General features: G+C 39.7%; 1 protein-coding gene across 4 annotated transcripts in view; it reads left to right on the forward strand.

Annotated features, from left to right (window-relative positions):
• Dock4 (dedicator of cytokinesis 4) overlaps nucleotides 1-14,394 on the forward strand; it is a 431,845-nt gene that overhangs the window by 210,017 nt on the left and 207,434 nt on the right. For all 4 annotated transcript variants that reach the window (XM_069996180.1, XM_069996183.1, XM_069996182.1 and 1 more), the window contains exons 7-8: nucleotides 2,129-2,213; nucleotides 11,040-11,191. In XM_069996180.1, coding sequence (XP_069852281.1) covers nucleotides 2,129-2,213; nucleotides 11,040-11,191 — 237 coding nt within the window. The remainder of the gene's footprint in view (nucleotides 1-2,128; nucleotides 2,214-11,039; nucleotides 11,192-14,394) is intronic.

Genomic DNA, 14,394 nt, shown 5'->3' on the forward strand with positions numbered 1-14,394 from the left:
AAGAAAAGAAGCTCAGATGAGTGTCTCATCTGCCCCTGTATCACCCAGAGAAAAAAAATAAGTAGAAGAGTTTCTCATAGAAACAGCTTTGGAAAAGGCAGGCACTATGATTCCCATATGATTATACCTTCTCTTTCCTTTGTTGGATAATATTTCAGCAACAATGTAGTCCCAGTGTCAAACGATATTGTAGACTGTAATGCAGTGATTCTGTCTTGAAAGGAGACTGAGAACAGGAAACCAGGAACAGATTTTAACAGAATCCCTAGTGAAATATAGCAAGGAAGACATGGATATTTTTAAACTAAATAGCTGTTCTTACCAAAAGTTAATCCACAAGAATGGGTATGTGATTTCTTTGAGTTTCTCAATGAATAATATAATTTAGAAAAATTGAGAAAGTATTTTAGTAGCAGAAACACAGCACCTACTCTCAAGTGACAATCTTCTAATTTAAGAACAAACATCTTTCCGTGTAGCTGAGCAGTACTTGGGTTGAAGTAGGTACTGAATTAATAAATTTTATTTGTTAAACTTCGAGATATTTTGAAGAGGGCATAGAGTTTCAGGATTCTTTTATTTTCTTCTTAATACAAAAGTAAGAAGCCTATAGTTCTATAATTGGAAGTTAAAAGCCAAAGGCTTCTGTATTAGAGAGAATGATGGTGTGAAAGTGATGCAGAATAAATTCTCAGATAAGTACTCACAAAACCTGGAATGTGGTAATTGAGGGAATTCTGGCAAGCAGATGGTATGTTGGCCTTGATCTACAGGGCATTATGAAGGTAGGCCGAAGCCGTAGAGATGGTGTCTGATCATTATGGAAGTGAACAGTATGACATTTGTATCAGTGTTGGATAGTAGCTGCCCTGGAGAGGGTTTATGTTACCAAAGTCATGAGAGAGGAACTGGTCAGAACACGGTTATAATGTTGCAACTCCCCGCCTGCCCCTCAGCCTGCCACTACCTGGAGCAAGACAGTAAAGGAGATCCCTGAAGTTTGGGGTACCATGGGACCAGACCAGTAGCCTTCCTCTGGCTTCAGATCCCAAGGTTCCAGCCATCGAGGTTTTTATTGATTTTGTATAGGGAAGCATGTACAGAAAGTAAGTATAAACTTCAACTTGTGACGGTATTTTATATACAAGTGGTGGATGCCCTCCTTATTCTGGGAAAGAGAGCTAAATAGTAAACAGCTTACAATCTGCAAAAACTTGAGGCACCCACAGGCACCCACACAGTTTAGGGTGGAGTTAGCCCACACCCAGGGTAGAAATCAGAATTTTTGTTAAGTCATGACTGACTATCCAGGAAACTCTCAGTGTTCTGAGAGTACATTGGGAGAAGGCATTCCAAACTCTCAATCCTTTCAGGGTCTCACAACTTGGATTTTTTGGGCTCTCACATTGTATGCACTTTCCTCTGTCTCTGCTAAGACATAGCAACTTAATTACCATCTTTGGTACCTCTGAGATTGAATGTAACTTCATCATGGAAAGCCATGTGTTAGTGACAATGACACATGACACAAGAAAGTAAACCATTTTGCCATTCTAGATCTAAAACTGTGCTTGCTATTTCTGTTCCTTGCCTTCATTGGCTTTTTCCTTTTATTATATCTCAGAACTTGCCTTGAATGGACACTATACACTAGTCTGTAGGGATTAACATTAGAAATGTAGTAACTCTGTGTGTTAGTATTAGGCCAATTCCTAAAGGCTAAACATGCCTCTTCTTCACCTCAGTTACCAGAACCAGATTGATTCTAGCTCTTGTTTCCTCATTACTTACACAGGAAAGAAGAATTTTTCTGGCGATAATCTGTGGGGTATTGAAGACTCTTCATTGCATAATACCAAGGCTTCCAGTGGTGGGAGAATCTGCTGATTAAGGACATGACCACATCACCTTTTGATTCTCTTAGATTTGTCATCTTCTGTTTCTCTCTTAAGCTCAATATCCTGCTTTGTAACTTACCTCAATTGCAGGAAACAAGCATACCATGTAAAACTATGAGTGAAAGAAGCATGGAGGTTGATATCTCTAGTTTCAGGTCAATGTACTAAGGACTATTATGACAATGTATTTCATACAGGTGACTTTTCTTCCTCTGTAATTTGTTTTCTAGACAACTGGGACTGGACCTAGTGCCGAGGAAAGAGTATGCAATGGTGGATCCAGAGGACATCAGCATTACTGAGCTATACCGACTGGTAGGCACAGAAAACATTGGCTCACAGCCTCGTTTGCTAATTTTGTGGTTTCCATGGCACTCTTCATTTTTGCTTGATAGTGTCAGAACAGAATGCTCCAAGTTTAATTTGAAAAGAGTAAAGAGACTTGAAAGCTGAGGTGACCATGCCCTGAGTACCATACTGGGACATTTTCTTCATCTCACAATGATGCTATTCTCCACAGAGCCCTCTACTCACAAGCATTAAGAAGTAAAATCAGTTTTAAGTTCTTTTGAAAATCTTTGCACTTTCTACCTTGTCTAGTGAGATACTCACAAGAAAGTTACACCTACTTACCTGCTGTGTTTCCAGACAGTGCTTTAAGTAATGGTGCCAGCCGTTGTTCACTAATATATTAGCCCTCCTCCCTTCCGCTGTTATTGTTATATACACAGACTACCAGAAGGGTCTTTCTTCTCTTTAGCCTTCATGGCTACGCTTGCTCGTCTCCCAAACTCAGTCCATTTCTAAGGGCTGAAGCCCATTAATAAGCATAAAATAATTGATCAGATGACTTATCCAGGCATCAGTTGTAATTTGTGAGTTTTTTTTTTTGGTTTTTGGTTTTCGTTTTTTTTTTTTTTTTTTTTTTTTTTTTGCTTAGCATCTAGGTTCCTCAACCCTGAGGTATAATATGGCATAGTTTTTAATCTTGAATTTACAAATGCTTAGGTATAAAATGTACCTGATTTCTTAATATTAACGAAGCTCTCTTAAATACTAAATTAGAGGAGATGGTTGGGAAAGGCTTTCAAAGACTATCACCTTAAGCATGATCTTTACTTTGATCACATTACTACTATATTGTACCATAATAGTCCTAAATAGTCCTGAGAGGAATGCCTAGCAATAAGAGAACTTTTTTTTAAAATCTTGCTTCTTTTAGGGTAGCTCTCCAAGCGAATGTACTTTTCTGAGAAATGGGGTACTCTTTACTTGAAGATTATATGTGAAAAATGCAGAAGCCCATTGAGATTGTGCCTGATTTGAACTGTCAGATACAGTTTCTGTCACTTTCTATCTTTTATTTTTCAACCATCTGTTCAGATGATCTCTATTCTTTCAGGTAGAATACATTCTGCTTTTGCAGCAGATTCCTTTACTGACCACAGAACTACCTTTTGATAGCTATGCCTTAATGACACCTGTGCTAATAAGGCAGGGTGTTTGGCCCATCTTAAGGAGACAAAGTTAATTGGAAAGAGATAAGGGTAAAAGGAAGGAACAAAATAAGAATATTGCAAGCTACAGTCATCACTACTCTGAGCTTATAAGTAAACTTTTTATATGTCATTTGTCAGTCAGATCTACTAGTGTCCTATCTTTGTTCATGTGGTCCATTGTTTTCCCACTTCTAAAAATCTCTTAATTTTCATCTTCTTCAGATCGCACACTGTCATCTCTTCCTTTGCTGTGCTCAGAATAATCTCATCCAGTGCTTTATACTGAATAAACATCTCATTGTTTTCCAGGCCATTATGGTAATATGAGTGGGCCGTGGATTGTAGCTACAGAAAACTTGATTTGTGCTCTGTGATCTTGAGTTTATCATTTCTACTCCCTGAGCCTCAGTCTCTTCATTTACTAAATGGAGAAATATTTTTTCATGTTTTATTAAATAAGAATGCATATAGTGCCTTCCCTTGACAGATATTTGCAAAACACTTAAATGTTCACTCCAATTTCATTCCTTTCTCATTTTTATTTCATATGCATTAGAGAGGCAACATGTCAAGGATAATTGATATGCTAAATTTTAGTTTAGATTTGGCTGTTCTAAATGAAATGAATAATAGAAGGTGACATGTGACTGAAAGTTAATTTAGGTATTGAAGCAGGAAGTTCTAAGTTGGTTTGTAGCTTGTGAAAAAGGACACAGGCTCTTTACATGTTTCTGTCTTCACATGCATTGTATAACCTTCACCATCAAGTACAATATAGCTGTAAGAGTTGTAGGACAAGGTTTTCTCTCACTGAGTGAGCTTTTATGAGCCTTCCTGAAAATTCTTTGCAGTACTCACATTTACATATCATTGGCAGACTATAGTCCTACCTGAAGGCTTAGCTGAGGACGTCAAATATTTGATGAAGAACTAAGTGAATCTTACTTTCCCTAGTTCAGTTGTCTGTGTTTGTGACTTTGTCTATTCTTTTCCTTTATCATGTATTTTTTTATATCTTTAAATATCCCAATTTATTGGTGGTGGCTATCTAGAGTAAAGTGATGGTAAGATTTGGGATCTCATGTAAATTGATTAGTCATGTATGCCTCGGTGAGAAGGTCGAAGTGTATTTTAGTATTTTTAGCTCTGGATTCTCAGCCAAAGTCTTTATTTTGTAGATGAGAAAAAAAATACCATGATTTTGCATGGAAATTTATTTTCTCCTCAGTAGTAATTGCATTTTGCTGTTTACAAAGCAAAGACAATAGCCTAAGGAACACCCAATGTTTAAAAGAACATGTTCTCTTCTTTGAGACAGCTTCTTTTTGAAGTTCCTGTTTGTTTCCTGGCTAGCAGTCATCAGGCCCTTTGTCTTCCTGGTTTTTCTTTTTCTTGCCATGTGCAAGTGACTGACTGCATTGTTGTTACCAGGAAGAGTTGGGGAAAAAACTACCATCCCTTGTTTGTGTTGTTTGTGTTGTTTGGCCTTTTTTTTTGTTGTTGTATTTTTTGCCACTTTTGGATCAAGGATCAAGGCATGAAGATAAAATGTCCCATAGTTGAGTTCTTTCTTGTCAGTGTCATATTTGAAACATAATTCTTTGCATCTTACTAAATTTACAGTGTATCATTAGAAAAAAATGTCTTGCTTTAGGTTTTTGCTAGCCCTGTTAGCAGCTCTTTCTTACCTAATTATGTTCATCTGAGCATTAAAAGTGCTAACCCTGGCTCTGTGTCCACTTGGAAAGTTTGGTGTTGTGCCAAAGGCCAATCTCAACCCTCTATCAATAAACAGAAGCCAATTAGGTAGATTCCCTCATTATTTGGGCACACAGCATATCTTTTTTGGAATATTTTATGCTTCCTTCCTATCAGTTCTTAATGGGTTAGACTAGTGGAAAGCAGTGATTCTAAGAAGGAGTTTAGTGCCTCACAGAGTACAAAGGATGTCTGAAGATAGTATTTGGTTGTCAGATAGATGAGGGCAGCAAAGGTGGGCGAAAGGCCAGGAATTGTGTTAAACATCCTGCAGAACCAGGGCAATCCTCATAATAAAGATTTAATGCAAATTGTTGACAGGATAAAAGGTTGAGAAACCCTGGTGCAGTCAGACAGTTCTTGTAAGAGTTAATGTGTATTGTTTAAGCTTTAGATATTTAAAGTCAATGAAGTCTTTGGGCTGAATCTCTTTCTTTTCCTAATCAAAGGTATCATTAAACTGGAAACAGTGTAGAGCCACTAGTAGGTACATTTGTAATCCTAAATTATTTCTTTTTTTTTTTTTTTTTGCCAGTCCTAGGGCTTGAACTCAGGGCCTGGGCACTGTCTCTGAGCTTCTTTTGCTTAAGACTAGCGCTCTACCACTAGAACCACAGCACCATTTCCGGCTTTTTCTGTGTATGTGGTACAGAGGAATTGAACCCAGGGTTTCATGCGTGCTAGGCAAGCACTCTATCACTGAGCCACACTCTCAGCCCCTCCTAAATTATTTCAAGGTGAATTTTTGTTTCTGTAATTACCAAATTATTGTTGTTGAAGTGTATACATGCCTTTTTAGTTTTGTTAGTACAGTATTATTTTCACAGCACCCCCAAAGTAGTAAAGGGATAAAAGCAAGTAATCATAACCCACTGAAGTCCATATCCATCCCAAACCTAGAAACATAGTGGATAATAGGAGAGAAAGGGGAGATTTCAATGCTAAACATGCCAAACATGAGGGAGGGTCTATGTCACAGGTAAAAAGGGGAGACTCTGGCAGGCTTATTACTAGAATGCACACAAAGAGCAATAGTTCTCAGTAATTAATTATTCAAAAGATGTGACAATACATTTTTCAGTCTGCTGTGGTTTGTATCTCTCATCATGTGATTTTCAATGATTCTCAACCCTCATTGCCCATTTGGGCCACCTGGGGAGCTTTTAAAACCACCACTCTCTGGACCCCCATCCCCTGGAAATTCTAATTTAATTGTTCTGTAATAGGACCTGGGCATAAGTATTTTTTAAAAGCTCTCTTGGTAACTCTAAAGTGCAACCAAGGTTGAGAACCACTGATCTAGATATATTGAATTCTTTGCATGAGTAAGAGGGATACTTTTTTCTGTCAGTTCTTGGTAATATCATAATTGATGCTGGAATCTTTGCATTCTTTGAAGTCAAGAGCAGACACCCTCTTGAGGTTGGTCCATTTTTTTTCTTAAGACTCTTAAATCTGTTTCTCTAGCTCTGTCTTTTAGCAGTCATTCATTTCTTCAGAGTAGCTTGTGTTATATGACCCTTTTGAATATACATATGTTAAGCTTTATAATATAACTCAGTGTTAGGTTTTTAAAAAGAGGTTGCCGAGTTAGAACAGCACCAGCACGCACGTGGTATTCAGGTAAGGGGTTTATTCAGTAGACCTGCTGGGACCAGGCAAGGTTGGCACTCCACGTGGCTGGGAAAGGCCTGGGAATGAGAGAGAGCTGGGAAGAGAGGAAAGAGAGAGAAAAGAGCAGAGAGAGGGGTAAGAACAGTAGCACTCACGTGGTATTCAGGTAAGGGGTAGACCTGCTGGGACCAGGCAAGGTTGGCACTCCACGTGGCTGGGAAAGAGAGAGAGCAAGAGAGCAAGAAAAGAGCAGCAAGAGCAAGAGACGAACAGAGAGAGAAAAAAGAGAGGAGAGAGAGTCTGGGCCTGGGCTAGCCCTTATGTAGGGTATGGGTGGGGAAGGTGTGGCCACATCAAATTCAGATGTGACCTCAGCGGATGCAGATGTGACCTCTTCCAGGTGTCCCAGTTGCCTAGGTAACGCAGGTACTGGGTGGGGACTTTGCTGCGAGGAGGGTGGAGTCTGCTGGCCATCCAGGAGCGGACCTTACATTCCAGCCTTTTAATAATCATGAAATAGGGCGCGGATTCTCTCTGGCTACTTCCTGCTGACAAGGGGCGTCGACAATAGGGGTAAAAGGCTGGAATTTGGTCTCCTCCCAGAGAAGGCAGTGAGCAGCAGCTGTACCTTGGTGGCGTGAGTCCTTAGATGAAATCTGGAGAAGTCTCATGAGCATTGAGGGGCTGGAAAAAAAATACTAGAGAGCAAATAAATGGCAAGAGGAAGGACTTGGGGCTGAAAATGTTGGTAGAAATGTCCCTAGTTACTTCTGACATCTGGCGACTAGGTAGAGAAGTCAGGTGACAAAGGCAAGAATAGAAATTCCTGTTCAGTTAATAGGTAGACAGGTATAGACATTGGCTGGGCAGGCTTCTTACTTCTACTGACCTCCCGGCTCAGGTTAATTTTGAAAGGGCAGGCACAAAGTAGCTGATGTGACATCATCTCCTCTTACTCCTTTCCACGTTCCCTTGTTCCCCAGACTGGCTGAGTCTAGGTGCTCGTTGCTGGGATGGCTTGTCCCAGTTGGTATTCAAGATTTGAACTCAAGGCCTGGGCACTGTTCCTGAGCGCTTCCGCTCAAGGCTAGCACTGAACCACTTTGAGTTATAGTACCACTAGTATTTAAGGAGGTTTGAACTCAAGGCCTGGGCACTGTCCCTGAGCACTTCTGCTCAAGGCTACCACTCTACCACACTGAGTTATAGTACCACTTGCAGAGTTTAGCTGGGAGACGGAGTCTTAGGGATTTTTTAGCCCGAGCTGGCTTTGAACTGAAATCTTTGCCACAAAAGCCCTTTATTATTTTCAATTAAAGCAACAAGGAGATCAAGTAGAATAAGTAGAGCTTACCTGGTTCTTATCAAGAATTGCCAACAAATATTCTGAAATGACAAAACTCATTAGATGTGATGAAAATTTTAGCATAGATATGCCCAGTATTTTAGAACCATGTAGTCAGTAGTAGAATACACAACACAAATCAAAAAAGGCACAACTTAAAACCTAAAATTTCGACAACGTTTAGACATCTTTGCTAACAAAGCATATCAGATGGTTGGGCCTCAGTTACCAGGGCCTGTGAAAAGAGCAACTTGTTAGCAAGGCACCTTAGAATAGATGGAGTAGTAAACTTAGTGGAAGGTTAAGGGTCAGATGGGGCCAAACCCTTAACCCACCACGTGGCCAAGATGGCGGATTCAAGATGGCGAATTTCTGAAAGAATGCAAAGAAAGCCTGAATAGATTAAGCCTACATTGGCTAGCCTTTGAGAGGGAACCTAGAGGGGGGTCCCTGGGACCCAGCCTGCGTCGCACTCTTCAAGGCACAAGCCAAAAAGTTGTAGAAAAAAAGGGTAGAAAGTTGCCCATGAATGGCAGAGAGAGCAAAGAGCCTGAAATTAAACTTCTGACCATTTACCATTGCAGTAGCAAAAACTGTGCTTCTGAGAATGGCATAAAAATGAGGCTCTCTGGCTTTCCAGGGAGCGCGGGAGACATTTCAAAGGGGTTTCATGGCTCAGGCGTGATTCGTAGCACCCCATTAAATGAGTAGAGTCAGTCTGGTGAGTGAAGGAGAGCTGACCAGGCAGAAGCGGCGTCCCGAATTCCCCCAGAGCCCTCTAGAGAGAAATGGCCAAGCCCCCAAAGCCAAGCATCCTCAGCTTCAGAGGTGACCGCCTTTCAGCTAAAGGCCGTAGGAGCTCTCTGGCGTGGCGCCACGTCTGGACAGAGACTGAGCGACAGAGAGCCGTAGAGTAGTTTCACTCACCAGAGTAGAGAAGTGTGGACGTGGATGTGAAGGCAGCAATGGTATCGATGCGTTGATTCCGCCGCAGACAGACTGGTTCGCAAAAGGCCGTCAGAACTGCGGGTATTCCTCAGAGCAAAAAGGGAAGAACAAAAAAAAGAAAAAAGAGGAAAAAAACAAAGAAATCCCAGCTATCCTGACTTTAAGCCTTTATCCGAGTCACGGCACCATTTATGTTAGGTTTTTAAAAAGAGGTGACCGAGTAAGAACTGAAACTGCACCACGCACGTGGTATTCAGATAAGTGGTAGGTTTATTCAGTAGACCTGCTTGGACCAGGCATGGGTGGCACTCCACGCGGCTGGCAAAGGAAAAAAAGAGGGCGGTCTGGCGGCGGTTTAGGCCTTATATAGGGTAGGGGGCGGGGAAGGGTGTGTCCAGGTAAAGGGAAGTGGGATCAGGTGGGAGAAAGGTGTGGCCACATCAGGTTAGGATGTGACCTCAGCAGATGCGGACGTGAGCTCTTCCAGGTATCCCAGTTGCCTAGGTAACGCAGGTACTGGGCGAGGTCTGTTCGTCGTCCAGGAATGGACCTTACACTCAGCAAGTAAGTTAGCAGTCCTAGGGGAAAAAAGACTTCCCTCTGTGATAAAAAGATATATTTTTCTGAATATGTGATGCTTTTATTTTAGCGAAAAGAAATTTAGGGGGCTGGAATTTTAAAAGCACAATATAGAGCCACCTTCATAGAAAAACAAGGTGGAACTATGGGTTTTTTTTCCCCCTTTACAGTTAGAATTTTTTCTCCATGAACTACTTCTAATAACTATGAGTAATTCATTCCACAGTACTGAGATACACATTGAAAAGAATGTATTTACCTTTCACTTTTACAGGGACATGCCAATCTGTTCTTTAGTATAAAGGAACTACTGATGCACATGATGGATTACTGTTTTCTTTTTATCTTTTGCTTCTCAAGTGGACAAATTAAAAAGTTTGAAAAAAATGTGATAGTATGCTGTGTCATTTACAACTGTAAGTTGTAAAGGTAGTCTTTTAGTTTGGAAAATTGGTCAGTCATTCAGTAATAATTTTTCAACCATACTGAGAATCTTTAGATGATGAACATAGAAACGGAGTTATGGGTTATGACCTTCCCCCCCATCCCAAGGCTGTACTGTAAAGTTAAAATCTCCCTGTTTTAAAATTATTTCATTGGCAAATGATTAATTTAAAAGTGATTACTCAGTGATATGAAAGTGATGAATCTTCCCTTCCTTCACACCTGTTCTGTTAATACACAAGCCTTCCTAGGTGCTTTTCCTGAATTCTTATCCTCTATCATTGTTGCTCAAAGCATTGTCCGACACCTGGCTACATTGTGATCTTTTGGAAGCTTGGCGAAGTATATAATTGATGAGCAAATAATTAGAAACCTTTAGGACATTTTGACATTGCGATGATATTTTAAATGTATTTTATGAAAGTACCTAAATATTAGGAGGAAATGCAACCTTGGCCCTACTTTAAGCAGTCTGGGGAGTCCTGTCTTAGAGGAGGTATAATTTCTGCTCCTTTACCTTTCAGCTACTCTGTCTTTTTTCCGGGAAAAGTTTTAGACTTGCATGATATTGCACTTATTCTCCTGCATTCATCATAATTGCAGTTTGTGTGTGTGTGTGTGTGTGTGTGTGTGAGAGAGAGAGAGAGACAGAGAGACAGAGAGACAGAGAGACAGACAGAGAGAGACAGAGAGAGACAGAGAGACAGAGAGAGAGAGAAACATTTTTACTGTTTGGACGATTTATTCATTCGCTTACTATTATATCCCCAATGCTTGTCATGAGGTAGATACTTAACAAATATATGTTGGCTGATTGACCTTCCTCATATTCCCCTCACCCTTAGATCCAAGATGTGACCACCAAATCACTCACTAATTTCTTGTTTTAGGTGCTATTGGTTGCTTCCAACCTTGCTAATTGTGTTTTTATTGGGATGGGGGTTTTTCATTCAGATGGAATATCGGCATAGGAAGAAAGATACCCCAGTGCAGGCTAGCAGTCACCACCTCTTTGTCCAAATGAAGAGCCTCATGTGTTCCAACCTGGGAGAGGAGCTGGAAGTCATCTTTTCACTCTATGACAGTAAAGAGAACCGACCAATCAGGTAACCAAATACACATGGAGATAGAACATGTATTTCTTAAATGTTACAATGGTGAATGTATGTGCTTAGCAATTTAAGCTACATCATCACAGAAACTTTGACTCTATCAGCCTCAATTTTCTCATCTCTTAATCTTTGAGTTTTGAACTTGCCAACTTCTGCGTATTTGCAAAAATGTTAGATGCAAATGTCTTTGAAAACCTTACAAAGGGCATAAAACTATGGTGAAGAACTAGAAGTATGGCCTTGCCATCAGGTCAGTTATTGTTTTAGTAATTTAATATTAATAAAGAAAAGATCATTTCTATATAGTCTGAAGTTTGTTTCCTTGTCAAAGTCAGTATGTCTTTCATTTTTTTCAGTGCACAATTTTATTGTTATTTTTCTTTTTGATCAGATTATATCAAGAGACACTAAATTCAAATGTTCTGATAAAGTTTTAGAGTTGTAAAATGATTTTTTTAAGTTTTCAATTTCTTTTTCTTCTCCCTCTCCCTCCTCCTCCTAACTTTCCAGTATTGAGATTTGAACTCAAAAGTTTTGTAAGCACCCTACCACTAGAGCCATACTGGCAGGCTGCTTGGTTTTAATATCTTTTTCAGGTAGTCTCACTTATGCCTGGGGCTAGCTTGAATCTTCTATCTGCTGCTTTCTCCTCCTGTGTAGCTATGATTACAGATGTGCAACAACATGCCTGATACCTGCCTTGTTTTTTGAGATAAGGCTTCACTACCATTTTTTCCTCCCCAGGCTAGTATGGAACTACAGGGCTCCCATTTTCAAGGCACTAGAGCCAAAGACTGCTATGCCTGGCATTTTCTTTCACAAGCTTACCTGTTATTATTCTTTTATCATTAGCTCTTATTTTTATTATTAGGGGTGTGTGTGTGTGTGTGTGTGTGTGTGTGTGTGTGTGTGTGTGTGTGTGTGTGTGTGTGTGTGTGTGTGTGTGTGTGTGTGTGTAGTGGTGCTGGGGATCAAACTCAGGCCTTATGTGTACTGAACAACTCTCTTCTGATGAACTATGTCCCTCTCAATCTTTTCAGATGCCTTTGGTTCTTATTTCCAAATCTCAAATATCATTGAGATTTTTAATTTCTTTAGTTTTATATTCATCAAAGTTTATTTCCAACATAGTGCAAACAAGGCCATACTAAAGCTAGCAGCACAACTATGTTTATCGCAGCATTATTCACCATAGCTAAGATATGAAACCAACCCAGATACCCCTCAGTAGATGAATGGATCAAGAAAATGTGATACACACACACATACACACACACACACACACACACACACACACACAGACACACAGACACACATACACACACACACACACACACACACACACACACACACACACACACACACACACACACACACACACACAATGGAATTCTGTGCTTCCATCAGAAAGAATGATACTGCCCCATCTGTTAGGAAATGGAAAGACTTGGAAAAAAATCATAGTAAGTGAAGTAAGCCAGACCCAAAGAAATACAGGTCCCATGGTTTCCCTTATAATGCAATAATTAGTATACACCTAGGATACTCTTATCAGATGAGCAGAAAAGCTCAACAGCTATGTACATATAACCATATAAGACAATGCTAAGTGGAATGAACCCCACAATATGGACACAAGAGGTTTTTTCTTTATTGTTGTTGTTTTTAATGTATTATGTGATTTTTTTGTTTCCTTTGTATGCTCTTTTCCTTATGGTATATCCCCTATTGTCACTGTATTTGATTTTGGTCCCCTGCATCTTGTATGTACATTTATCTAATTTGGGGAAGGAAAGGAGAGAAACAAACCGCTGGAACAAGAACACAGGATGACCCAGGATGACCCATTGCAACAATGAGACTCATAAATGCCAAATTTTTAAGGAATTCCGATGCAGATATATTGTTTCATGAATGTAAAATAATCTGGGACTTCTTTCTGATAAAATGAATTTCTTTTTCTAGGAAATATGTATAGAATTTATTTTAAATTCAGGTACAGCCATATAATCTTTGATGAATTACTTGATGTGTTTATTATTATCTACTGGTACATGTACTTTTTCTTTCCTGATGGGAAATTGTGTCACAGAATTTAGAAGATCGTATTTTTATGAAATAAGAACAGAATTTATGATGTGTTTCTGTATAATGGTAATATTTCAAAATCCCCTTCCATACTGTTGGAGGAAATGTGTATGAGAAAAATTGCTCCCCACCCATGGACACTATTAAGGGAAAGGAAAGTCTTGAAATGCTGATCTAGCTTACATCCCAGCCCTTGACTTAATGTGAAAGATTGTTTAGAGGTAACACTTGCTTACCTGTTGAACTGAATCTAGTTTATAGACTCTTGCCAATATTGTTTTATAGTCACTTTAATAGGCTTGTATTTGTCAGTATATGTTTCATATGTTTATATATGTCTCATGTGTTTATATATAGTCTCTTTAATATGTTTGTCAAACTATATGGAGTGTAAGAGGGGAAAAATGATAGATTTTGTCCACTTTTTGAGAAACAGGTTCCCCTTTTCACTAATGTTGAAATTGTACTATCATAAGACTGTATCGATTAAGACTTATATCAGCTTCTTTCTGTATTTTGTCTTATAAGGAATATTTTCAGATTTTCTAAGATATTCTAAGTATTGTCCTCAGAGTTCCCTTGTTTTATTCTGATTTATTTGATGAAAATAGGAAAATATCTAGATATAGAATCCTAAAAATACTGTCTTTGTGTTCCCAAGTTCATCTAGAAGATGAGCCATTTTTCTTTTTTCTTTTTTTTGGTCGGTCGTTGGGCTTGAACTCTGGGCCTGGGTGCTGTCCCTCAGCTCTTCAGCTCAAGGCTAGTGCTCTACCACCTGAGCCACAGCACCACTTCCGGTTTTCTGGTGGTTTATTGGAGATAAGAGTTTCACAGACTTACCTGCCCGGGCTGGCTTTGAACCGCGATCCTCAGATCTCAGCCTCCTGAGTAGCTAGGATTACAGGCATGAGCCACCGGCGCCCAGCTGAGCCCTTTTTCTGGAACATGGTTGAGCTGTGATGCTTGCCCGACTCGTCATTCCACCATTCCCTTGCCTCTAACATCCCAGTTGGTTTGTACTGAATACTTCTCTGCTACCGCTCACTGAGTGGGTTCGTCTATGTTGCTCACCTCTCAGAAGCTCTATGAGGTTATTTGACAAATGA

This window comes from Dipodomys merriami, unplaced genomic scaffold, assembly GCF_024711535.1.
Source record: "Dipodomys merriami isolate MVZ:Mamm:240054 unplaced genomic scaffold, mDipMer1.0.p SCAF_5, whole genome shotgun sequence".
In the NCBI taxonomy this organism is placed as follows: domain Eukaryota; kingdom Metazoa; phylum Chordata; class Mammalia; order Rodentia; family Heteromyidae; genus Dipodomys; species Dipodomys merriami.